We start from the raw sequence: 26,817 nt of genomic DNA, 5'->3' as shown, positions 1-26,817 counted from the left end.
ATAATAACAAATCAGTATATTAGCAAAGACAATACCCTTTTATCAGAGAATATTACAGTTTTTAATTAATATTCAGAATTTAACATAATTTATTTAGTAAATATCATTCTTACATTAGAATCTGTTTGCATGAATGATTTTGTATTTTATAGAGCATTTACCAAGTTATGTTCTTTATTAACACACATAATAAAAAGAAATTAAGTAGGATATAATAACTAAGCTAGTACATCTCTGCACCTGATGCTTGAATATAGTATATCAAAAGTAAAATACTACTGAAGTATTTTCTCTAAAGTAAAATACTCCAGGTTTCAAATATATTTTGAATATTTACATTAAATTATAAAATGTCAGTTTGCATTAGAAGAAGATAAGGTCAGAAATGTTTCTTGTCGTGCCATTTTGTAAAGTCGATTTGGCGTGTTTATGATTTTTTGAATTTATTTCTCTCAGTATTACTAACATTTATTGGAAGATTGCTAATTGCTAAGCATTGTGTACATGATTCACATTTATCTTTTAAAATCTCTGCAACAATCTTATCATTTCATTTTGCAGATGAAAAATTATGTGGTTTGGAGAAGTTTAGCAACTTGAGTAAGATGGCATAACTAATAGGTGGCAGAGCTCGGATCAGGTATTTTCTGTGTGACTTCAAAGCTTGTCAGGTTGGGGCGGAGGGCATCTTTATCAGCACATTTTCTTTCCCTTAACTCTACTTACCCATATGTACATAAAAACAATGCCCAGTCGTATGTCGTGGTGAGGGTGGGGGTTAATTTCAAGCACGAGAAATCAAATTTAGACTGATTTGAAAATACTTTTCCTTCTAACTCTGGGGCATAATGAAGTTACATGCCATGCATGTGTGTGTGTGCACGTGTGTGTAGGTGTGTGTATGTGTGTCCTCAGTGGCTGTGTCCTTTTGCACCTTACCTAAGGAATAATGTACAGTTTTTTAACGGATCAATGGGCAGCTAACAAGTGGTTCTTGTTCCTTGAACACATAACCTGGTAACCTGGAACTAGAGAATTATTCCTTGTCTGTTACTTAGTGGTGAAATATTAACTATTCCGCAACTTTTATCAAATACTTTATTTGGCTGTGTGGTTGGATGCTAATGATAATTGTTTTTTGTCTTTGACTGAAAAAAAAAACAAATCATAAACATTAGAACTGTTAAATTCAAATGTTCTTATTTTAAAATACTGCAGAAGGAAACTTCCATTCAAAATAAATTTTTTTTTTAATTTATTTATTTATTTTATTGGCTGTGTTGGGTCTTCGTTGCTGCACACGGGCTTTCTCTAGTTGGGGCGAATGAGGGCTACTCTTTGTTGTGGTGTGTGGGCTCCTCATTGCCCTGGCTTCTTTTGTTGCAGAGCATGGGCTCTAGACGCATGGTTTCAGTAGTTGCAGCACACAGGCTCAATAGTTGTAGTGCACGGGCCTAGTTGCTCCGTGGCATATGGGATCTTCCTGGAACAGGGATCAAACCAGTGTCCCCTGCATTGGCAGGCAGATTCTTAACCACTGCGCCACCTAGGAAGCCCCAAAATAAATTCATGATAAGTGCAAACCATGCAGAATCTGCCTTTCATTCCTCATTGATATGTAACACGAAATATGTTACACAATTGCTTTTGTTTGTCATCCAAGACAATTTACACCAGACATAAGGGATGTGTTCAGAAATATGATGGAGTTTTTCAGAGGAGTGTACCACTAGACAAATTTTATTACCTGACAAAATAGAAAATGTACTCATTTTAAAGAGCTATTAAGCATTTGTTGGTCAGTGAATTGCAATTTTAAGTGAACATCAGCAGGTTAATACTTGCAACATAGACAATTAGAATACATTTCAATGTTATATTCATTGCCTGAAGTTGTATTTTGGGGATTTTTGTTTGTTTGTTTTATGATGATGAAAAGTCAGATTTGTATTAACCGGGAAGTAGAATTACCTTAAATAAATTATTCATGTGACTTTCTGCCAGGCTCCTAGTCATAAGATACCAGGTCACTGGGCATCCTGAAGAGCCTTACTCTGGCATTGAGTGAGGAAAGATTGTCATGTGAACGTGTAATGGAAGGTACTCAGAACCCTGCATTGCTTCACTTCTCAGAAAACAGAAGTTGCTGTTGAGCCTTGGTGCTAGTTTGTAGGTAGTCTGTTAATTTAAGGCAAGAGAGATCTAAAACTAAGTAAATAACCTCAAAGCTAAAACTAAGAGAGAGGGACTTCCCTGGTGGTGCAGTGGTTAAGACTCCACGCTCCCAATGCAGGGGACCCAGGTTGGATCCCTGGTCAGGGAACCAGATCCCACATGCCACAATTAAGAGCCGGAGCAGCCTAATAAATAAATAAATTAATATTAAAAAAAAAAAAAAACTAAAAGAGGGAGAGAGAAAAGAAGAAAGAAATTCTGTTTCAGAGGAAAATTTTAGATCAGAATTTTGTTATCCGAATTTTGTAAGCAAAACGGACTATGATGACACAGTCCCTTGAAATTAGACCTGGCAAGTTGACCCACAGAGTTGAGGAAACGTCTAATGCTGTTTCCCCTGTGTTGGCAATTGTTTGAATAGAAAGCTGAAGAGTTATCCATTCATACCTTTATTAAATATGGAGTTTGTTTTTAGAGAATATGCACCACTAAAATGTCTGAGACTGCCTTATATCAATGAGAAATATCTTTAATGTACGAGTCATTTATTTCACAGTACTTTTCTGTACTTAACACATTTGGAAATCCATACCAATAAAATTAACAAATTATTGGGCATAAAGTGCTTTTAATTACAGATATGACAAGCTTGTATATGAATATCATTATGCACACATGCAGGCACATGTTCATATGTAAGATACATGTGAATTTATATTTAGGTACTGTAAATGAAGCACTATAGCATTTTTTACATGAAAAATTACTTAGAATAAATATTAAGAAGATATATTTTATTTATGTATATAAATATAAAGTATGTATCAATCTGGATAAAAATAATTTGTTCTTTTATAATTTGCAAATAGTTTGCTTTTTCATCCTAAACAGTTTTAAGACTAAGAGAACAGATACTAAGTAAAATCTTTCATAATGATGACCATTTAAATAAAATTCAGGGAACTGAAACTAATATTTTGATGGGCTTTGTTTTATTAGCAAATATATTATATATAACCAATGTTTTTATGTCCTATGATTTTACATATCTCCAAAATCCTGTACAGACACACAAAACACAATGTAATGAGAGACCTTGGTTGCATTGGAAATTGTTTTAATACAATAATTTTATTATTTGGAAATTTTTTGAATAAAATAACACTGCAGAATACCATAAGCAAAATTATGCTTATTTGAATGAATAGTTTGAATTCATTGGTATCAAAATTTATCTTACTGATACAATGAAAATTACCAAAAGTTAACTGCTGACTTTTAAGTGTCTTTAATATAGGATAGTTTCATTAATTTATTTCTCTTTTTTTTAATCATTGGCATTTTGTGATGTTTCCCCCTTATAGAATTGTAATAGACATTGCAAGCAGTAGTAAAAGCAAAAAAAGAGGTTTGATCTTAAGGTATATACTCAGCTTTGCAAAGTTCTGCAAGGTATTGTCACACTTTAATTTGAGAGAATAACCTGGAACAAAAGAAAAAAAATTGCATCCTAGAGGAAATTTTTAGGTAATTGAGAGTTGTAATTTATACATTAAACCAGAATTTAATATGTACTTAAAGACTGGGAACTGTCATAAATACTGGGGACATTTTGTTGTGAAAATGAAGCATATCTCCCCCCCCCCACACACACACAACCTTATGGAGCATACAGTCTAGTGGGGGAGACAGACATTCATCAAATAATTTTACAAACATGTCAATTTCCAGCTCTAAACTGCTGTAAAGGGAAATTTTCTAATTTCATTAGAACACAAAATAGGTTGGGTTGTGTTTAGTCACAGAATTTGGGAAAGATACTCTAAGAGGAGCAGTCAGAATGATGTTTCATCTCAGTGTGAACAGGAACTTGTCAAAGCTGAGGAACAAAAGGAATACAGGATGCACAGAATCGGGGGATATTTATACACAGTGAGGCTAGAAAGATAGATGGAGGTCAGACAGTAAGTTATATTAAGGTTTTGGTCCTCATTCTAATATCATGGAAAGCCAATTTTTAACAGCTTTCATTAGATATAATTTGCATGCTATAAAATTCACCCAGTTCAAGTGTATAATTCAGTGATTTGGGGTAAATTTAGAGTTGTGTAATCACCACAGTAAAATATTAAAGCATTACCGTTAACCTAGTAAGATCCCTTCTGCCCATTTTCAGTCACTCCCCATGCCTACCCCTAGACCTAGCCAACTACTAATCTAATTTTTGTCTCTATAGGATTGTCTTTCTAAACATGTTATATAAATAGCATCACGCATTGTGAGTCAAACGCATCTGACGTCTTTTGGTTAGCATAATGTTTTTTGAAGTTCATTCATGTTGTACCATACAGCAAGTCCATTCAGTTTTATGAATTGAATATCTACTGATTGTATACTGTTCCCTTGTATATATTCCATTTCATTTGCTTACCAGCTGATGGCCCTTTAGGTTGTTTCGACTTTTTGGCTACATGAATAACATTGCTACAAACATTCATGTTAAAGTCTTCATGTGGACCTATGTTTTCAATTCTCCAGGGTAGGCAAATAAGAGTGGAATTGCTGGGTCACATGGTAACTTTATATCTAACTAAAAAAAATTGACAAACTGCTTTTTGAAAGTGGCAGTTCTATTTTACATTTCCGCCATCAATGTATGAGAGTTCTAGTTTTTCCACATCCTTTCCAACACTTGTTATTATCTGTCTTGTTGATTGTAGCCATTCTAGTTGGTATCAAGTAGTATTTTAATGTGGCTTTAATTTGAATTTTCTTAATGACTTATGAAAATGAGCATTTTTTTATACAACCTTTAGGAAATTTGACTTTTGGTTGAGAAGTGGCTTGCGAATGAAAGAAAAGAATTAGCCAGATAGAGAAAAATTAGAAGAATGTGTCATGGGAGCCAAGGATAAAATGAGAAAAAGTTAGCAATATTAATGCTGTTGAGAAAACAAGAAAGGTGAGGATTGAGAAAAGTACTTCAGTGTGATTAGATTGAGGGCATCAGTGGTTTATCCAACCAACTGGATGGAATGAGGTGGACTAAAGCCAGACTGGAGAAGGTTGGAAGAAAGGGAGAGAAAGAATCTAGACTATTTTTTTGGCATATTTGGCTGTAAAGGGAAGAAGAGTGATTCCCTGGCAGATGGAAAGGGATATAGGCTTGAGAAATAATTTTATTTTCATGGGATAAATCTATAAAAGCTATCAGGCAGAATCCAATGGAGAAGAAGAGATTGGTTACATAAAAGAGAAAGAGTAATAATTTGTATGTTATAAATGTATCCATTTACTTAGCATGTACTAAGTGGCTTAAATATGCATGTTGGAGAATGGACTGGAGGACACGGGGTTGGGGAGGCGGGGGGCGAAGGGGAAGCTGGGACGAGTGAGAGAGTAGCACAGACATATATACACTACCAGCTGTAAAAGAGATAGCTAGTGGGAAGTTGCTGTATAACAAAGGGAGATCAACTCGATGATGGGTGATGCCTTAGAGGGCCAGGACAGGGAGGGTAGGAGGGAGTCACGGGAGGGAGGGGATATGGAGATATATGTATAAATACAGCTGATTCACTTTGGTGTACCTCAAAAGCTGGTACAAGAGCGTAAAGCAAATCTATTAGAGTTTAAAAATTCTAAAAGAAAGAAGAAAAATTAAAAAAAAAAGAAAGAAAATATGCAGGTTGGTGTGTTCCTTGCTTAGTACTGTCAATCAATTTGAGACTCTCTATTTCACATAAGAATTTCTTGTGCCAAATGGCTAAATGAAATAATGTCCTTAAAAGGTGTTCTTATTTTAAAAGTTCTCTTTAGTTAACATGTTATTCATGCTGTCTAGTAAATGGCCTCCCTCAAGGAAAATCTGTTTAAACCACCTGATATGAGCTTTTCAAACCTGACCATTGTGGTGTTCAGATTTTCTGCAACTATCTGGTCCTACAAGAAAAAGCCTTGCCTGAAATAACTCCCAATACAGCCAAACAAGGAAGAAATTTTTTCTCACTTCACTCTTTAACTTGCCAGATAAAGATTTAGTGATATCATAAATATCTCTCTTAAGTCTCAGGGTACATAACCTTACTTTTTATCCATTATCTGGTGCCTCCACCTAGGAATCTGAATCACTTTCTGTGATCCTTTCTGTTCTATATTCAGAAGAGAAATTAACTGAGGAGGTTGGAAGGGTAGGAATCAAGTTAAGTGAAAGATTTCCCTTTCCCTTGCTGTTGGGAAGATGAGGGTGGCAGACACTGCCGGTTTCCTCCCTAATATCAAGTTCTTTCTTCTTATTTACTATCATTTTTTATGGCAGCAGTGCACCCAGCTTAAATTTTAGAAATCCATGTCCAGCCTAGAGAATAAGATGAATGAGACAAAAACAAAACATTGCTAAAGCTTGCTGGAAAAGTTGGCTTTCCTTATTTAGCCCCTGGGCATCCCACACTGCCTTTTCATTGCAAGCCTGCAACGTGGACGTGATTGCTGTAGCAGCAGCAACCGCAACACATTGCAACCAGGAGGGAAAGGCCAGGGAAGATCATCTTTACCTCTTTCAGTCACTGGACAAAATATAGCAACTGCTTATCTGTGAAATATATTATTTTTTTGCATGAGAAAAATAAAAAGCAATTAACCCCTGTTTATTTGGGTTTTTCTACAGCAAACTCTTAGAAGTGAGCAAACTTTTTCTGAAAAGGACCAGATAATAAAAATTGTATGCTTTATAGGCCATATCTTCTGTTATAATTCCTCACCTCTGATATTTTTAGCACATCTAGCACCCATCTAGCATATGTAAACAGATGGATGCAGCTGTGTTCTAGTGAAATTTTATTTACAAAAACAGGTAACTAGCCAGATTTGGCCCAGGACCATAGACCCCTGCTCTTAACTGATAAAAGGTGAAACTAGGGACGTTATTGTCCTTGAATTTATGTTCTAGTTAGTTATTCAGATGGTTATTTCCTGGTGGCTAGAGACTATTTAGGAATAAAGTCAAAACTCTATATAGGGAAGATGAGGGCAGAGGCAGAAGCTGAGCAAATATTGATCAGTTTCTGTCTCTGGGTAAGAGACATCAGAATTTTGGCAGAGTTCTGGAAGATTTTAATTCTTGTATTGAAGCACCTGTATTAAATAGTAATAGCAAACACATTGTTTTCATCATATTGGTTTTTCTGTTTTGTGTAATTACTCGTATTAAAGCAGAATTGTTTTTAACTCGTTTTCTGTACAAATGTACAATATTTTAACAACATTCTGGGTCAAAATGTGTTTGTTGGCCTGGCAATCTAAATGCTTTTTTATGATACTGATTCTATGGGAAATGAAGTCTAAATTACAAACAACTAAACTACAAATTAACTTTTGGCACCAAACATTCATAAACTGGTAACTCTCCCTATATATTCATCATAAGCCAGATTTTCCCAGTGCATAGAAGTGACTCTGGGTATTAATTGGCTACTTTAGGAAACTGCATTAATTTTCTCTTGGTAGTAAAATATTATTTAGTAAATTAATGCCACATTGCACCATTGGCATTATACAGATTTAGGAAACAAATGCAGTTTTCATTTATGCCTAACTTCCTAGGCAGTAGCAAACAGCTTCAAAATACAAGCTGCAATGCTAGTTGAAATGTATTTTGCAAACTCAAACTAAGTGCTTAGTTTGTAGTAGGTTCTTGAAATAAAGTAATAAATCTTGACTGGTGTTGAGAACTTATTATTAAGCAATGTGAATCTCTTTAAGTTTATGCACTTCGGAGATGAAATATATTCAGAGTACCTGAAGCAGCTGGGATGATAACATTTTTTAATTGCACATTTTAAGTGAGATAATTTGTGAGTTTTGAGATACTTTAGGTTTCCTTCTTCTTCTGCTCCTCCACCTCCTCCTTCTCTTCCTCTTCCTCCTTGTAATCTTCTTCCTCCTTTCTTCTTTTCCTTCTAAAATAATCAAACTTAGAATGGAAAATTAAAATCAAATTAGTTGTGAGGAGCACTAGAGTGGCGATTTCTGGAAAAAAATGTGAAAACAATAAGATAAACAAAACCACTAATGAGGAACAATAGCTGCAAAAAAAAGGTAATATTTTTAAAAAAAAGATTGATTTCGATACATATGAGTTTTAGGCCTAGAAAAAAATACGGTCAAAAATAATTCATACCAGAGTAGAAGACACAAGCAGGAAAAATAAAAAGAAACTGTAAAGTGGGATAGCATGAGATTGATAGCAGCCAGAATATAATGAAATTGGCTATTGTCTCAGCCATTATCAGCAACTTGGGATAGAGTAAAAGAATGGATTAACAGTGAACTGTCACACTTACTTGTGCTGTATTATGTTTTGTATTATATCACTTTAAACACATTTGTATCTCTTTGTAAATAGATATACCCTCAATTATATATCATGTAATAAGGTGGCTTTCAAAAATGTTTTAATGTATTTATTCAAAGTAATTCATAGATGAACGTTGTATACCTGTACTTTGGTATATTTATACACAAACACATGTGAAACAAACATTTTATGAAACCATATCACTTTATGCAGTACATTGTTATGGTTTCATTCATTTTTTAAAAATTTTGGTGTAATACATTATACTCATTTTCTGATGATGAGAAATGGTGGTATACCGGAAAAGGATTTGTGGGTTAAAAATGCACTGTAGTCACATAGTTAGCACACAGTAGGCAATCAGTAATGTAGGTTTTATTTTAATGGGAAAATATGATTTATTCTGAATATGTATTATTAATGTCCTGCTTCAAGACAAATCTCGTCTCCTCTTTCTTTAATATTCTTTCTATTGACAATGTTCCTCTTAATAAAACCTACATGTTATTTAAATAAACACTATATTGCTTCTGAAAAGTAAACTGAATCTATGGAATTCCAGAATGTTATTATCATATACAGAACAATATTTTAAACATTGTGTAGCTATTTAGGAAAAGGAACTAATGAGCTTACTTAGCCACATAATTATATATGTAAATAGTAATAGTATATATTTCATAATTTAAGAATATGTTTTCGTGATACCTATAATAGTATATAAATTAAAATTATTTATGTAAATGAGGGACTACATTCATGTCATATTATAAGGAAATATAGTTACAGTATATTGAATAAAAAATAATTTAGGCAGTCTGTGTTTAATATAAATTAATAGAAAGAATATTCATGTTGTAAAGAATGTAAATAGACATCTATGAAAATTATAATTAAAGATAGCTATAACACAAGGATTTGGAATAAATTAACAGATCAAAAACTGTTCACTGTCATTACAATATTTTTGTGATTAGTATAAAAAATTACACAACATTGTAAAACGGTTTATAAGAAAACATGTTCCAAGGTCAATGAAAATGTACACAACTGAAAAGGTTAGTCTGATGACATGTAAAGGAGGTTTTGGTCATTAACAAATGTGTATACACACACAGGTATATCTTATTCTGTTTAAGGGTTTATTTTCATTATTGAAAAGGTCTGATTGTGGGCGATAGCTATCCCATACTTCCTTATAAATCATTTCTATAAATAGTTCATCATTAAAGTAAGACTATAGTCACATAGTTGACCTTATAATTAAGGTGGCCTTTAGCTCTAGATTCATGGGAATTAGAGATGGAGTCAGATTACTTGATAGATCGCATGTGAAAGTACGTGGGGTTTTTTTGTAGTTAAATCTTTTATTTTTCCACTTTTGTTTTCCTGTTTCATCTAACTCAAGAATTGTTATTTCTACATTGAATTTTTTTTTATTGGGGTATAGTTGTTTTACAATGTGTTAGTTTCTACTGTACATCGAAGTGGAGTTCCCTGTGCTATACAGTAGGTTCTCTTTATCTATTTTATATGTATTAATTAGTGTATATGTCAATCCCAATCTCCCAATTCAACCTACCCTTCACTTCCCCTTCTTGGTGTCCATATATTTGTTCTCTACTTCTGTCTCTATTTCTGCCTTGCAAACAGGTTCATCTGTTGTGGGTTTTTTCCTAAAGCAATCAAAATGTTAGTTTACCCACCACCCAAAATAGAAAAGATTGCTTCATCTGTATTTTTCTCTGAACTTAATATATAATATTTTAAAAAGAATGTGTGTTGTTGGTCCTCTTCCCATTTTGGTAGTTATTTTCTTTTTTTACAATGATATGTTCCTTCTGAATGACTTAACCTTAATGTCTGTTTAGCAGGTATATATAAAATAGCATAAATTATGGAAATTGGTCATTTCTAAATTATTAAAATTAAATAAAACCTGTCAATATTTAAAAACCTAACATTTGCCAGCATTTATTATAGACAGTCCTGGAATTCCACATTGAAACAACAATTTATTTTCCTGCCAAAGCTTCAGAGGAATTGTTCTCAAACTTAGCTATACATCAGTTTTATCTGAGGACCGTTTGAAAAATAATGGTGCCTGAATCTGATCTCAGGGTCAGAGTATTCTGGAATGGGTCCCAGGCATCAATAAGTCTAATACAGACAAAATAAGTATAAGGATAATAAAAATATACATATATGTATATATTTCTTACCATGTCTCAGGAATGGTTTTAAGTATTTAATATGTATTTGTATTACTGACTTACGGAACAACTGTGCTTATGAAGCATGCACTCTGATTATAGCTATTTTAAAGCTGAGAAAACTGATGCTCAAGAAGTTTGGTTCCTTGTTCAAGACTGCAGAATTTGCAGATAGACACTGAAACACAGGTGCACACCCAACAGACTAGCTCATGAGCCCATGCTCTTCACTCCTTGGCTCTACGGCTTCTCCAAGTGTCCTCCTGCCTTCAAGGAGCATCAGAATAGCTAAGGAGGTAAACGACTATGAAATAATTAAATGTTACATTGTGTAGTACTGTCAGCGAGGAAAATGGGATTTTAGGAAAGAAAAAATTCTGTATTAGCCGAAGCAGAGGATGAATGATTCAATGAGTTGTAACTTATTTGCGGAGGCCACGACAGAGAAAATCATGGGTCCAGTCCTGAACCTGGCTCTGTTATTCTTTAGGTGATAGAAAGTTACCTCATGCAGATTGTAGACACAACATCAACATTCCTGATAATTAGTTTATATAGTTATACCAAACACTGAATTACAAATGATTTTTTTTTGCAACAACAAAAGTTTTTGTGTTTTGCTCTTTACTGCCTCCCAAGAATTTGCTAGCCTTGGTTCATATCTCGCCTATGCCCTGATATTAAGTTGTGAACTCAAGTTTTGCATATTCATGTTTAACTTGTTTTTTATATTACAATCTCCTTGAAGGTGGGAACTGTGGCCTCATCTTTGTAGTCCATACAATACTTTGTTTATACTATAATCAGTCACAAAAAATTATATGGTGAATTTAAAAATAAGTGAAACTCTCATCAGAAATCAATAAAAATATTGTTATAGTGATCTTACCTTCTGGGCATTTTAGTGAACAATGAAGGGTACTTCAGACTGATGCTAAAATACTTTTAAAAGTCGTTGCTACTCAAAATGCTAGTATATGACAAGATAAGTAGTTTGCACCAGAAAGAACATCATCAAAGAGCCTGTAAAGAAAAAGTGCTTTTCTTTAAGAAAGTTTGCTAAGAAAAAAATGTCCGCTGAGCAAGAACAAAAAAGTGCTTGCTGACATAGGTGTACCTCTGACACGAGTTGCTCACCTCCTCATGGGCTGAAGACTTGCAGCTGCACTTGGAGTAGCCAGTCTGCACTTTGAGTGTCACTGTCTAAAATATTTTAGGTAATAGTAACTTTACTTAGTCCTCATTTTGTTTAATAAAGCAATCATTCCAAATGAGTTTTAACAATGGCCATATTTTACCTATTTAGTCCATATAGCCTCACCCACCTGTTTTTACCTGCAGGCACTAAACCACTCTGAAATATTTTATTCTTCTTAGGTGATTCATATTAAATACCAGTTTGCGAGAAGTTTTATCAGAGCATAATTTATAAGAGAAAGAGATGGAAGAGGACCATGTTTATTTGTAACTGTCTGGTCAAAGATATGAATAGTATATCCATAGGCCAGAGTAAACACAGCTGATTAAAGAGCGATGCAGATCTGTATGTGTTAAATGATACAAGTTATAAAATACAGTACAAATGAAAACCATCAAGGTGTTGAACTATTAAAATAATATCATCCCTGTTTTAAAAAAATGCATACAGTCATATATATCTAGACTATTTCTGTGAGGATACCAAAGAAACTACTAAAAATAGTTGCTTCAGGGAAGGGTAACTTTGTGACATGGGAACCAGGTCTGGAGGAAGTCTCACTTTTCATTATATTCTCTTTTGTACCTTTTGAATTTTGTTGCATATACATGCAATTGCCATTATTTAAAAAGGTAATTTTAAAAATCTCTGCTCAGGTTGACCTCTTCTGGTTTCTGCAGGTTCTAGGACTACTAACTATTGAGCAGATCCCTGAGGGTCTTTTCACGGTTATGGCCCATCATGGACCTCTCATGTTAAATGCATGAATAACTGCCCAGCTTTCCTGCTTCTAGTGTCTGCTCTCAAGACGTGCCAGCACCTAGAATTACTGCAGTGTAGTTGAAAGAAGATGGGATTAGAATTTAAAAACTTGATTGAATCCAAAATCTGCCCCTTTCTGAGTGGATGCTACTTAATTTCTGCAACCCTCAGCTTTTCTACCAGTAAAATAGAACAGTAGTACCTACCTGCACGGTTGTAATAGCAACCGTGATATATGTTGCAAACTGTTACGTTTCTATAGAAATGCCACCATGCACTGCATAAAATAAATGCCAAACATTTGTTGAATAGAACTGAACTAGTAAAGGGTATTAACTGTTGATTGAAAAATAGGTGACAAGTGTGACTCAATACCAAGGGCTCCTTAACCCTGCTGGATTGTCATATTAGGTTATCATGTAGTTATTCCTTTGTGGGTAGGACTGGTGTGAATAGTACACCAGGCAGTTGTGGGAAGCTGCATGATTTATACGTACTGTTTACAGTATTTTATTTTATTTACATGATAGTTACAATTACATTGTAGTTCTATGAAAATACAAATGCACCCAGAGTTACAAATTAACCTCCTCATCAATTAACATTTTAGTCAGTACTTAAGCAGAGATGAACAGGAGTCCAGATATGTGTGTAGAACCAATGGCCACAGTACCTTTCTCCATAATCCTCAGCTCTTTGCCCTTTAAAGCATTTTACACAGAGAGTTTTCCAAGAAGTTCTAACTCCTATGTTAATTAAAGATCCAAACAAGTGGTTACTAATCATCTAATGATGACAGAGAAAACTTTATTTTCAGAAAGATGTATTAGCATATCATTTTTGCAAAGATGCTTTGACTGTTGCTTTAAAGAACAATGCTATTCTTAGTCGATCAAGTAGCAGAGGAGTGGCTTTTGTTGTTCTGTGAGGTGTTTTTATCACCCTTCCGAAACAATATTGACTTTACTTAACTGGCACCCCAATCAGGATGCTTTCTTTTTCCTGCTTTGTCATTTCAACATCATTCATTTTTTTTACAGAACTTTCAGATCTTATTTTTTAGCTCTTATTCAAGTTGTCTTTTCAGTAATTGTTCTCAAATATATTTAGAAATCCATTCTGTGATATATCTTACATATTATATTGTGTATTTTACATTTTTGAATAAAACACCGTCATGTTATTGGTATGTGAAATAGCAATGCAAATAGCATAATTTAATCTTGAAGAAGGTCAATTCATTGCCCACTGATTTTCTTCAACTGCTTATTATAGAATAAGATTTATATTTGTTTTAGCCACAAATCATGCTTCTCTCCAACCAAAAACAATTTGACAGGTGCCGATTGCAAATGAATTATTCATAATTGCTGCAGACTCAATTGCCCTTAATCTCTGTGCTTTATTTTTTAGATGAAAGTTTATATTTATTGCTCATAATATTATTACTGACCCTTTTTTCACAGCCAGGAAATTGAAGTTTAGTGAGCTTATGTTAGAATTTTTTACATATTCCTACATACTCTAAAAATTGAATTGATGTGTTACATGATACTCCACTGGATCACGTATCCGCTTGGTCTACTCTTTTGTTATTGAAGTAAATTTACATGTGTTTTTATATGTTTGTCCTGTATGCAAAAATGAAACACCTGTGGGGAAGAGTAGAAAACTACAAGTTGTGCATTATAAATGCTAAACTCCTAATAATACACACGTTTGTTATTTCAAAGGATTGCTAAAAATGAACCCTATACTATAAAGCAGCAAAAGAGATCAATAAAAGTCTATTACTCTGTCGTCCGATTTGCATTTGACTGTGTTCTAAAGATTTCTCCATTCTTAGTTTTTGTATTTACCTAATGGAAATCTAACAAGTGTCAATAGATGTAACAGCTTGAGATGTGTGGTAAAAGGTCACTTCATACTTGTTGACTTATCTTACCCGATTGTATTGTTTAGAAATACAAATGTTATTTTCCACTCACCGTTCTTTGTTGAAACTTAGTGAGAATTTAAGTGTAGTGAAAATAATGACTAATATAAGTAAATTACTTTTAAAATCCAAAATCAAATTCATGAGCCTCATGGAAGTTCTACCACACCAAAAAAAACCAAAAAATTCTTCCAAATGTATGATGGAGATTTCTTTTCTATAAGGCGTTGTGTTTTGAGTCCTAATCAAGATCAAAATTCCTTAACTCCATGTTATTTCAACATAGCTTTCTACATATCACGTTATTAAACTATCCTATCACTAACCTTTTCCACAGACTTTGTTAAAATTCCAATGTCTGTTTTTCCTTTACTGTGTGTATTTTCTATTGCTACTGTAAATAGTTACCCCCAAAACTTCAAAACAACAGTCATTTCTTATCTCCCAGTTCTGTGGGTCGGAAGTCTGGGCACAGCGGGGCTCAGCTGGAGCCTAGGTTGCCAGCCTCCTGGGCTGAAGTCAGCTTGTCAGATGGGCTGGACTCTGATCTGGAGACTCTGGGGAAGATCCGCTTCCAATCTCATTGATGCTGTCAGAATTCCAGACCTTTGTGCTTGTAGCACTGAGGTCTTCATTTCTCTGCCTCTATCACCTAGGGCATGTCTTTGATCCTAAAGAGTGCCCGCATATCTTATGTTTCCCATGTGGCCCCTCCAGCAATGGTGGGTTGATTCCTTCTCATGCTTCAGATCTCTCTGGTTTCACCTTTCGCAACATCTGTCTAACCCTGGCTGGAGAAATCTCTCTGCTCATAAGGGCTGATGTGATTAGAGTGGGCCCACTGGAAAAAGTCCGAGGTAATATCTTTATTGTAAGGTCTATAACCTTAATTATATCTGCAGTGTCCCTTTTGCCTTGTAATGTTGCAGATTCACACATTCCAGAGATTAGAGTATGGCATTTGGAGGGCCATTCACTTATTATATTATGTTTTAAAATTGTCTTTCTCCTCACTTTGTGCTAGGAAATGTTTCCATACATATAGGTAAGCTTAACATTTTGGGGGGGCATGGGGTGGGGTGACGGGGAATGGAGCCCTTATGAGTATATTTCACCTTGTAATTTAAATATATTTTTGTACTTGGATTTTAACTAAAAATTGATTAAGATCAAAGATCATGCATGAGTCCTTGAAGCTCAAAAATCTCTAAAATGTTGATTGGTTCAGGTCTGTACACAAACCCACCATTCTTCCTAATTATTTTTCAATTCAAAGCCTCATACTAAACCATCCCAACCCACAAATTTACCTTTTAGCCTGTCATTTGACTTTTGCTTTTCTGTTGCATCAACTTTATCAACTTTGTGTTTATACTGTTGAGATTTACACTTTAAACCACAGAAACCATTTCTGTATTTCCTAAGATTGTCTTTCACTGTCATTTCTATAGACACCAGATATTTAAGGGCAAAACGTTCCATCTCTTTCTTCAGTTGAAATTTTTATATTTGAATATTTCTAGAAACTTAGGTGAGAAATCTTTTAATCATTTTTTAGAAATCTTACTATGAATTCATGTTTAAAAGCTTGCCTCTCTGTATTTGTTTTCCTACATTTTCCAATGCAGGGAATTTATTATTGTTGGTTACTATTTAGTAGCTTCACATTAATTCCAATTACAAAAGATTTTATTTCACTTTGATAATTATGAAAATTATAAATGTCATAATACCTTATTGTAGGTTCTTATGTATATGATTTGGTTAGTTGTATACATCTTTTCAAAATGAACTTCAGATTGTAGTTCATTGAATATTTTGGTATAACAGCACATTCTTAGTGAAATTGTTACAGTGTAATTTAGCAGATCAAATGTATTAACCGTAGAAATCAATGTGTTTTGTTTCTTTCTTCAATTTTACTTTTATGTATAACTTTACCTAAAAATAATGACAGTTAAAATCTAATTAGCTTAGAGATATTTTTATTGATAAACTGTATATCTTATGATATATTATATTCTCTATGCCTGAGATATTGAAACTCAAGGGAAAATATCATCAGTTTTTAGGTACCAAAATGTTGTATTTGAAGGACATAAGATAGGGAAAGTTTCATTTCTATCATGCAGTTTATCTATTCTCGAGGGCCACGTGCTAGTACTTCTGTCTCTGACTCTCTTAAATGTGTGACTTTATACAGTATCAGCAAGGGATAAATTTTGGAAATAAGAAATACCCAGGAAATCAGGAGTATAGTCACTGACGGATACAGCTCCTTGTACAAAAGAGGGAAAATACATCGCAGAGTACTGCACTGCTAGTGCTGTGTTATGGGCTTCAAAATACTATACATTTCAAATGTGTTTTTTGGCATCTTTCCCCCGCCCCCCCATCCCCAGTAACCATCATTTTATTGGTAAAAGTTCTTTTCCAGGATGAAATAATGAGTTTAATGGTAATGTGTAACTTGCAGAGGGCATGTCTCATTCTATACTTAATCTTGCTGCAATGTATCAGAAACTAAATGAGGTACATTTATACCCCAGGTCTCTGCCGTATTTTGGAGGATTCAGTGTCTCGTCTCTCTCTTCATACTATTTAAGGATAAAAACTAGGCAAAGTGTTTTATAGTTTGACTTACACTGAAAATCACATTGAGTTATGTTATTTAAAGGAGACCTAGAGATTGGCGCCTACTAGCGCTCTCACCTATTTCCATTTAACCTATTTCCAAATGGCACACATCATCCCATGAACCCTGATCGGAGGGAGACCCAGCAGCCTTACTAATTAATTTATGTGTTGACTATTGCGGTATTCTCCCCTGTGCTGCATTCTGTTTTTTACTAATTAAAATTAAAATATAGATTTTATGAATGGCTTTAAGTAAATTAGACTATTAGAGATTACTGGCTAAGTAGAATCTCATCTCACCATTAGCTGGGGAATGCATTTCCCAAGGCTATGGCTTGGGGATGCAGCTTTTCGAACCACACCGTCGGCCGAGATGCTAAAAATGTTGTGGGTGGTGAGATAAATCGCTTTAGAAACAAGTTCTTCTTCACTGCACATAGCCAGGTTTTAAAAGTTGTGGCAAAAATAAGATTTCTGATTAGAAATAGGCTTCATTGGAAACATATCAGAAACGCATTAGTCTGTAAACACAGTCTGTTAAGTGCTTCAGCTGCTGCCCCTAAAGGGAAAGTTGTTCCACTTAATCTGCCCTAGTTATGCTTTTGTTAGTAATCTGAGAGGAAATGGGAGTCATGCATCTTCCAGGTCCTTGCCTCAAAATCACCAAGCCAGAAAGCAGTGACAAATGTTTTATCTAGATGTGGATATAAGAAAATATTAAGAAGTAGAAGAAACAAAATAAAGCCAAAGGGATAAACATCAGAAGCTTGCTTAAACAGCTTTAGCCTCACATAATTGCTTTTCTGTCAGCAGGATTATGAACAGTTTTGGACATCTGAAAATTAAATTAACAGCCTGAAAATATTTTACAGAATGAGATAGAGTATGATACATGAAACATAATGACCCCACTGAAATCCAGCCAAGCCAGTGCAGCTATTCATTTAGACAGAGAAGACAACTAGTTAATCATCACTGAGCAAATTAGACAGAGCAGATTAGTTTGCTACATTCCACAGTCTTAGCGACCAAAAAGAGTATATGGCACTAATTAGGATGAAAGAACTCTAAGCATATTACTGTCTGTATAGAAAGAGAAAGTAAAATTGTAGCTGGAACTGCTTCTAGCAAAGCTTGAAGCCTAGGTTACGTAGGTATAAATTACATGTGCAAGAGTCTGTGTGTATGTCTGTGTGTTCACACACATATTTAAGTAACAGAAGCCTTAGCATTTCTTGCACCTTAACCTAATGAAGTATACAGTTTTTTTTCAAGGTTCATTAGGATTCTTCGGGAACACGCCTGCACGCGCACACATGCACTGACACGCACACGTGAAACACAAAAACATTTTTTTAAAAAAGTGTGATTCCTTTCATTGAAGATGAAAGTAGCCATCTCATATACTTTACCTGGCACACTATTAAATTATTTTTTTCTTTGAAAAAGTGTATTGCCATGGCATGTGAAATAAATATTTGGACTTAGTTTATCACCGGAGATTAATCTGAAATCATATTTTGTAGCCTTAATTAGCATTCATTTGCTTAATTGTCATTCTCAGCCCCATCATTTCCATTTTTCACTAACTTGAACAATGCTATCTTCTGCTGTTTGCACTTTAATTTAAATTTCTATTAAGGTTTATGAACAGTAATAAGGTCCTGTTTGAATATTCATTAGCTTCTGAATTGTGAGCTATGAAAAGGTGCTTTCTTTTACCTTCATGAAACTGGCACAGCATGGGACTGATCAGTTGTGACATTTGATTTGAAGCATCCAGTGAATTTTCTCATTGTTTACTGACACATCTTGTCCAAACAGCTCCCTCGCAAGTGAGCGGAGTAATGAAGGAAAGAGTGCTGCAGCGGAGTGTGGAGCTTTCCTGGCAGGAACCGGAGCATCCCAATGGAGTCATCACCGAATATGAAATCAAGTATTACGAGAAAGTAAGTGCTAAGAACAGCTGAAATGTACAACCACGTCCGATGTTCGGTGTGTCTCGTGTAATCTTACTGCATTGTCGACGAAAGCTGGTCATTATACCAACTATTTGGAGCTACTTCAGAATGGATAGTTAATTTTAGCCGTTTTTAATAACCCTCTCCCTGAATCTCTGGTTCATTATTTTAATGATAGTTTCTGTATTACACAAATGAAAATATTCACTAGTTGTCTGTTTAGGTATTCACGTTTTCCTGTCCTAATAATTAGATGTAGGATGTTTAGTACCACAGAAACCACAGAGCCCAATGTGGTTTTCTTTTTCCCAATGTGTTTTTGAATATGTTTCTTTTAGGGTGTCTGTTTGAGCCCTTGATGATTTATTTTATGTATGTGGTTTCAGTGGTAATGATGGTGCCCCCAGATAATTTAGTAATTTGAAAAAAATAAGAATATTTTCTGTAATAAATGTGTAGTATTCTCCAGATTTCAGAATTATGTGATGATATGTCATGCCTTTAAATTCCTCCTGAAATTTATTTCATATATGTTATACTAATTATGTCTACCACTTCTTTACACCCCTCTCTCCATGAAAAAATAGCATGGCTAAAACTCAAGTCCTGCCCCTTTTAATCCCCTGTAATGACTAAATTTTGGTAAATAGTGATATATCTCAGTGTATGGGTGCATTTATTTCTGACCCATCTAGAGAAAGACAGACAGACAGACACCCTTGTTGACAAATTATTATCTAGGCTCTACCTCGCAGAAACACCTGATTCAAGGTTTGAAACATAGTAATAATAATAATGTGTTACTATTATTGGCTTAACTAGCTGAAGTGCTCTAATATACGTAACCATTTTAACCATTTAGACAGAATTTCAAAATAGAAACATAAAGCTTTGGAAATATTTGGGGACTGAATTGACTTGACTGAATCATTTAAATACACATAGTGCCTTGGCAATAGATACATTTTTCTCACTTTGATGGAAAAACAGTTTAAGATTACTTTCAATGTTCAGATTACGTTTACAATATTTTTACTTACTATTTCCTTTATGAATGCATAACTTCCATGGCCAAAGTTTATATTTTAAATGCCTCATTTTTTTTGTACTAGATAATACATTTCTTGTCTATTCAAGTGTATTTCTAAAGGGATCCTTGTTTTTAGTGTTGGTTTTGTTATGTCTGTTTTCCAGTGAGCTCTGACAGTTGTAAGTTCCTTCTGAAATTTCATCAGATTTTAAAAGCAATGAAATGTATTTTAAAAATATAAGTTAGGTGGTAAGTAAGAGTAAAGTTTCTTACAGTACAACACAATATTTTGCAAATCCTTACTCTGGAATAAATTTCTTCAAATAGTTATTTTTCTGTTTTGCATGACAGAAACAGAATATCTACATTCACTGTATTTACAGATTACAAAATAGTATTACAAATAATACTATTGCTTTATAATGTATGTAAGCCTGTGATCTAATAGCAGTTATGCCTAGTTCTTTTTTTTTTAATTTATTTATTATTTTTTTGGGGGTACACCAAGTTCAATCATCTGTTTTTATACACATATCCCCATATTCCCTCCCTCCCTCAACTCCCCCCCCCACCCTCCTCCAAGTCCCCCCCACCCTCCCCGTCCCAGTCCTCTAAGGCATCTTCCATCCTTGAGTTGGACTCCCTTTGTTATACAACAACTTCCCACTGGCTATCTATTTAACAGTTGGTACTATATTTATGTCTGTGCTACTCTCTTGCTTTATTTTAGATAAATATATATTTATAATATCAACTCTCATTTTTATAAATGATTATAATGAAGACAATAACAAATAAGCTTCACTAAATCCAGTTTCAGTAAGCATTTATTTATACTTTTGCAAATATCATTGTGAAGGTAAATCAAATAACCAGACCCACATTTTTCAGGTTTCACTGAATAGTTTTATTACCAGACACAGTTGAGTGCAGGTATTTATTATTGAACAAGTAAGAACCTGTCTGGAATAGTATATATTGACGAGTAGTTTTTATAACTTTTTTCATAAAAAGCACATTAGAATCATATCAACTAAGCTTTAAATTTTTATTCATTTAAATATTGTTTTGATGGAGTGTTATATTCTTGAATTTTTATATTATTTCATTCTTAAGCTTATCATACCAAATATGATAAGCATATTTTTAAACTCAGCAAGCCTCAGTTTTCATATTTGAAACATGGAGAAATTGAACTAAGATGTTTAAAATATTGCCAAGTCATAAATTTTTATAATACTTTGTTTTGTATTTAAGACATTAACTTTTATATTGATAGTTTTAACTTTAAATATTCCATTAAATGCTGTTTTGTAAAAGGGGCTTTATTCTGTTAGAAGTGTAGTTTTTCTTGAAAACAATTGATATGTCACTGTGCTGGTGGTGTTAGCTAAATTTCTTGCTTTAATAGCTTTCTTCATTTTTAGCATATGGCTTTTTGCTTGCTGAATAACATTCAGGAACAATATTAAAAGAACTACATTATGAAGTGAAGACCACTTCTAAGCTGTAGACTTTACAAGTGTACTTATGTTTTAGTCAAAAGGACATTTGATTATATTTATGGCTAAATAGTTCTCGCCACTGTGCCCTCTATCAACAAAATAAAGGCTCAAAACATCATAAATGTTTTAACAACATTATTTCTCTTTGAAATTTATAGAACAAAGGCATGTGCTCACATTTACATTTTATATTATCTGAGAAACAACTCAGTGTTCCAGTATTCCACAGGGTACAATGTAGCCTTTATAAAAACAATGCAGCAAATTGAAATAAATTGCAAGAATTGGCTGTCAAATTGCCTGGCTGCAATCATAATTAAATATTCCCTGTATATATTGTTTCTAGGATCAAAGAGAACGGACCTACTCGACATTAAAAACCAAGTCCACTTCAGCCTCCATTAATAACCTGAAGCCAGGAACGGTGTATGTTTTCCAGATTCGGGCTTTTACTGCTGCTGGTTATGGAAATTACAGTCCCAGACTTGACGTTGCTACACTAGAGGAAGCTACAGGTAAAATGTTTGAAGGTAATTACCACCTTTGATTTGGATTCTTACTCTCTGTAACGCTGGCATATTTTTTTTTCAATATTGGGAGTGATGATTTAGTTCAAGATGATTTTTACATTTAAAGGTGAATATATATGCATATATATATATACACTTTGTAAAGGTTATTCAGAGTAATAATTTAAAATGTGCTGTTTTGTTTTGTGATGTTACATCCTTGTGACTTAGTTTCTTTAATACAAACTAGGTTTATTTGAAAAAGATGAAGTCAGAAACAGAAGCAGGACTTGTTCACATGTGTATTGACACAGGCTGTTTTGGTAGACCCCAAAATGATCTTAGTCTAGTAAGCTGCCCCTCCACAGAAGCCCCCAAGTGAAGCCAGGATGTACACCAGGGTGGGCCAGAGAAAGGTGGTTTATAATAATCAGGGTTAATTCAAGCTACTTGCCTTTTAGCAATGATTTCAAAACTTGCCGTTCAGGAAGAAGATCTTAGACCTCGTACTTATTTTTATTTTCGTTATCTCTTTTTCTTTTCATTTTTTTGAACTACTTCCAGCATACTAAATAATATATTTAAAGTATATATGAAATATTAAGAAGAATAATTAATTGAATATCTCTGTATCCACCACTCAGCTTAAAAACAGAACGTCACCAGTAGCTCAAATCCTCTTTATCATTTTGTTTGGGTTTTATAATGCAGCATAGGAACCTAACAAAAATACATGTGTCTATAGTGTATCACAAACACGCAGATGTATCTTGGGATGCACGTCCCAGTTTACTGTCAGAGTGCAAATTTAGAACAGCTGAGTATCACTGCTAGTTGTTCTTCAGCTAGGTTGACACCTCAGGCTGTGTTTCTGTATTTTGAAAGTTTTTGATTTTTCTCGATGTTGCTCAGACACAAGGTTCACCCAGCTGCTACCTCCCTGTCTCCTTGCCAATCTAGTGTTCCTGTGGAATTCTACACAAAAATTAGCTAAAAAATATTATATGATTTTCTTTTCTGAATTTTTAATAGAAAGTTTTTTAAAATAAATTAAATCAATATAATTTTGATCAAAGAGTTATTTTGACTTCAGGAGAATGTCTTTCTAGATCTTTTTAAAAAGGTAGAACAAATTGGTAAATTCTTTTGCATTAGCTAACACTTATTAAGTTTGCCAACAGTAGTCTTTTTTCAAAAGATTTTTTTATATTTTTAAATTGAGCAGTAACTCTCAGAGCCTCAAATAATAAAACATATGTTGAAATAAATTTGAAATATAAATCATTTATATAGAATTATAGACAAAAGTCATCAATTGAAAAAGATTTCTCATATGTTGATGTGATAAACTTAATATCATTATTCTTTATCATCTTTTTAAAATGGAGCATGTAAGATTAAAACTGAGAATATCTAATTTTAGTGGACCCCAAAACATTACAGCATTTTACACTAATATTTCAACATTTAAACATTTGAGTGGTCTTCTGTTAAATGTGTTCTAGTAGTTTTTCACTTAGACTGATCTCTTGATATTTTACTTTGTAAATTCTAATATAATAAAACAATTCAAATGATGTTTTTTCATATTCTAACGAATAGTTCAAAGAAACATCAGTTATATTTACCCAAACATTCTTTATCAGTTAAAGCTTTAGATTTGAAAACCTTCAAAAATGAGTTTGTGCATTTTCCTGACTTTGTAAATTAAGAATATAGAGCCAAACAATTATTTATTAATGCTGAGGTTCAAAGATATTATTTTCATTATCTAAAAGGGAAGTAACTAACACTCAAAGAAATTGAGATGAATAGTAGAACATGAATGAACGCTTGAATTTGCATTAAGAACTTGGTGACCCACATCTCCTTTTCTTAGTTTAGTCCTGCCAATGCCTAATATAGTGCTTTATGCACAGAAGGCACTCAATAAGTAAGCCAGGAATGAATACCTCACAGTCATCAGAAAAGCAGATTGTCGGTATCACTTAGAGCTAATAGACATATTCCTGGTTTCACATCTCAGCCCTGCCATGTCTGGTTATGGGACATTGGATGGGCTACTTCTCTGTGCCCAAGGTGCTAGGATAGTAGTACCCACATCTCCGAGTATTCTGAGGATTAAATAAGTTAATGTACACAGAGTGCCAAGTACAGTGCCTATTCCACAGTCTTGAATGTCAGCTTTTATTATGTAATACAGCCATTCTCAAGCTTTTTGGTCTCAGGAACCCTTACAAGCTATTAAAAAATACTGAAGATCCCCAAATAGATTTTGATTATTTGGGTTATATTTATTATATTCACCACTTTAGAAATCAAAACTGAGAAATGTTTAAAACAGAAGTATACGCAACACACATTTCATTAGCTATCAGAGTGATATCATTATCACATGTCATGTAAGTTCTGGAAAATTCAACTGTGCACTTGTGAGCGTGTGAGAGTGAAAAAGGCAACTAACATCTTATTAAGTGAAAATAGTGTTGAGCTTGCAGATTCCCTGGAAAGCTCCTGAGGAACCCTTAGGGGTTTCCAGACACCCTTTAAGAACTACTGATTTAGCACACATTAGAGAGAGACTTGTACACAAGTTCTGGCCATACAACTGAGCACTGGTAGAGTACATGGCCAGTGTTATCAGAGTGTCAGGGAACAGTGACTCTCTGTGCTTGGAAGGAGAGCAAGGAGGAAGATGCCACCAAAGAGAAGTTACTTGAGCACTGTTTGGAAAGAGAACTCAAACATTCCATTACACATACATCCTAAAATTCCCTTCTGTGCAGAGCCGACACTACTGTTCTTACAATTTTTAAACCATGGTGTAGTGATTATGACACATATAAATTACTTTTAAAATGCATTATCTATTACATAGATGAAAATATGAACAATAAATGCTGACTGTGTTAAGACTGAAGTGTAACCCTGAATATATTTAAAAACATGTAAATAAATATTTACAAATTCTAATTCATCATTCACCTGAGTTCATTTTTCTCATTGGAGTTCTGTTTCTGAAGCTAGGAGCAGAACAGAGCCTAAGACAAGCAAAGAATTAGACCCATGGGACAGATTGAATGGAAACAATTTCTACACATACATGTTTAATTTTTTCCTTCCTAATGAACAAAACAACTCCATTCTTTTTCCTCTCTTAATATATATTAAAAGGCAGATAAAAACAAAAAACAACCAAACCAAACCAAACCAACAAAAATACTTGGTCATCTTTTCTCTGTTTCATCATAATAGGCTGTAATTCAGAAATTAAAGCTGTGAAGTTGTTTTCTTTTTCTTCCTTTTCTTTTTCCCTTGTTTCATTCCCTCAGGGAGCAAATTTAGCAGGTGCTAAATTCTGGAGTGTATATAATATCTCTTTTCAGAAACCGTACACCAGAGCTATTTTTACTGTTTCTCAACATAAGAGCTATCTATAGTTAGCATAGGTATACAAAATTAAGAGATGAGTTGTCAAAAGGAGGGAGATGTAGATCAACTCGAGAGAAGTCAATCAGAAAAATTTATGCTGCCTATTGTGGCAAGACACACTCTGCCTACAAATGATTTACAGCTCTGGGGACCCAGTCCCTTGTCACCACCAAGAAGGAGTAGTATTTTCCATCCTACCTTAAATTAAAGATTACAGTTGTTGATTGTTTCAGAAATAAGCAAACTATGTTAGTTTGACATTATAGAAGATATTAATTTGCAACTCTATCATCTAGTGGAATATACATTTTCATTATTTTGCATTCTTTTGATTATTTTATGAACTCTGTACTGATATTGAAACTATAATACTTTGGGGAAAATATGACAGTTGTGAATTGCCAGATAAGTAAAACTTCACTAATTTGGAAAAATGCAAGTGAGCAGGCCATGTGACTTGAAGAATCAGAATCAGAGGCTGCTTTATAGGACATGTAAACGTACACTGCTCCCAAAGAGACTCTCAGAAAGGTTCAGCTGGGCTTGCCTTAATGAGCATAGAAGAATCACTTAGCATTGTATAGGAAGTGTCTACAATTAGATAATGCTAAAACATTTTTTACAGTACTTGCAGAAAGTTGCCTCTTTCATAAATAGCCTAGCTCTTAAACTCTCAAATGTGTATATTGCATACTTTGTCAAATTAGTACAAGTAATTCTGTTCATTTTCCTGAATTAAGGTGGATTATAAATTCATAATGATTTACTATGATTGCATCATGATTTTTATTCTATATTGACGATATGAGAGAGAAATCAATTAAGGTGCTTTGAAAAACGCTGAGAGTATGTATTTGGGTTCCTTTTTTACACACCAGGAAAACAGACACAGAGGGATCAAATACCTTACTGAGGGAAAAATAAGGATTTAATAGCAATTGTAGATGAAAGATCTTTATCTCTTAATTCCTAACAAAGTTTCCAGCAACTAAGCAGGGGATAGCCATTCAATAAGGCATTTTGTAGGGATCTTTTCTAGCTGAAGAACATAACATAGGTGAAAGTATTGTCCTTACCACTTATTTAAAATGTAAAAATAAACAT

The 26,817-nt window shown here is 34.0% G+C and overlaps 1 protein-coding gene across 1 annotated transcript in view; it reads left to right on the top strand.

Annotated features, from left to right (window-relative positions):
- EPHA7 (EPH receptor A7) overlaps window positions 1-26,817 on the top strand; it is a 166,314-nt gene that overhangs the window by 117,672 nt on the left and 21,825 nt on the right. The window contains 2 exon segments of the mRNA XM_057738446.1: window positions 19,101-19,225; window positions 22,119-22,302. Of these exon segments, the coding sequence (XP_057594429.1) occupies window positions 19,101-19,225; window positions 22,119-22,302 (309 nt within the window).

The sequence above is a fragment of the Hippopotamus amphibius genome, chromosome 6, assembly GCF_030028045.1.
Source record: "Hippopotamus amphibius kiboko isolate mHipAmp2 chromosome 6, mHipAmp2.hap2, whole genome shotgun sequence".
NCBI classification, from domain to species: Eukaryota; Metazoa; Chordata; class Mammalia; order Artiodactyla; family Hippopotamidae; genus Hippopotamus; species Hippopotamus amphibius.
The sequence above is the reverse complement of the archived record's forward strand: the minus strand, read 5'-3'. Positions and strand labels throughout refer to the sequence as shown.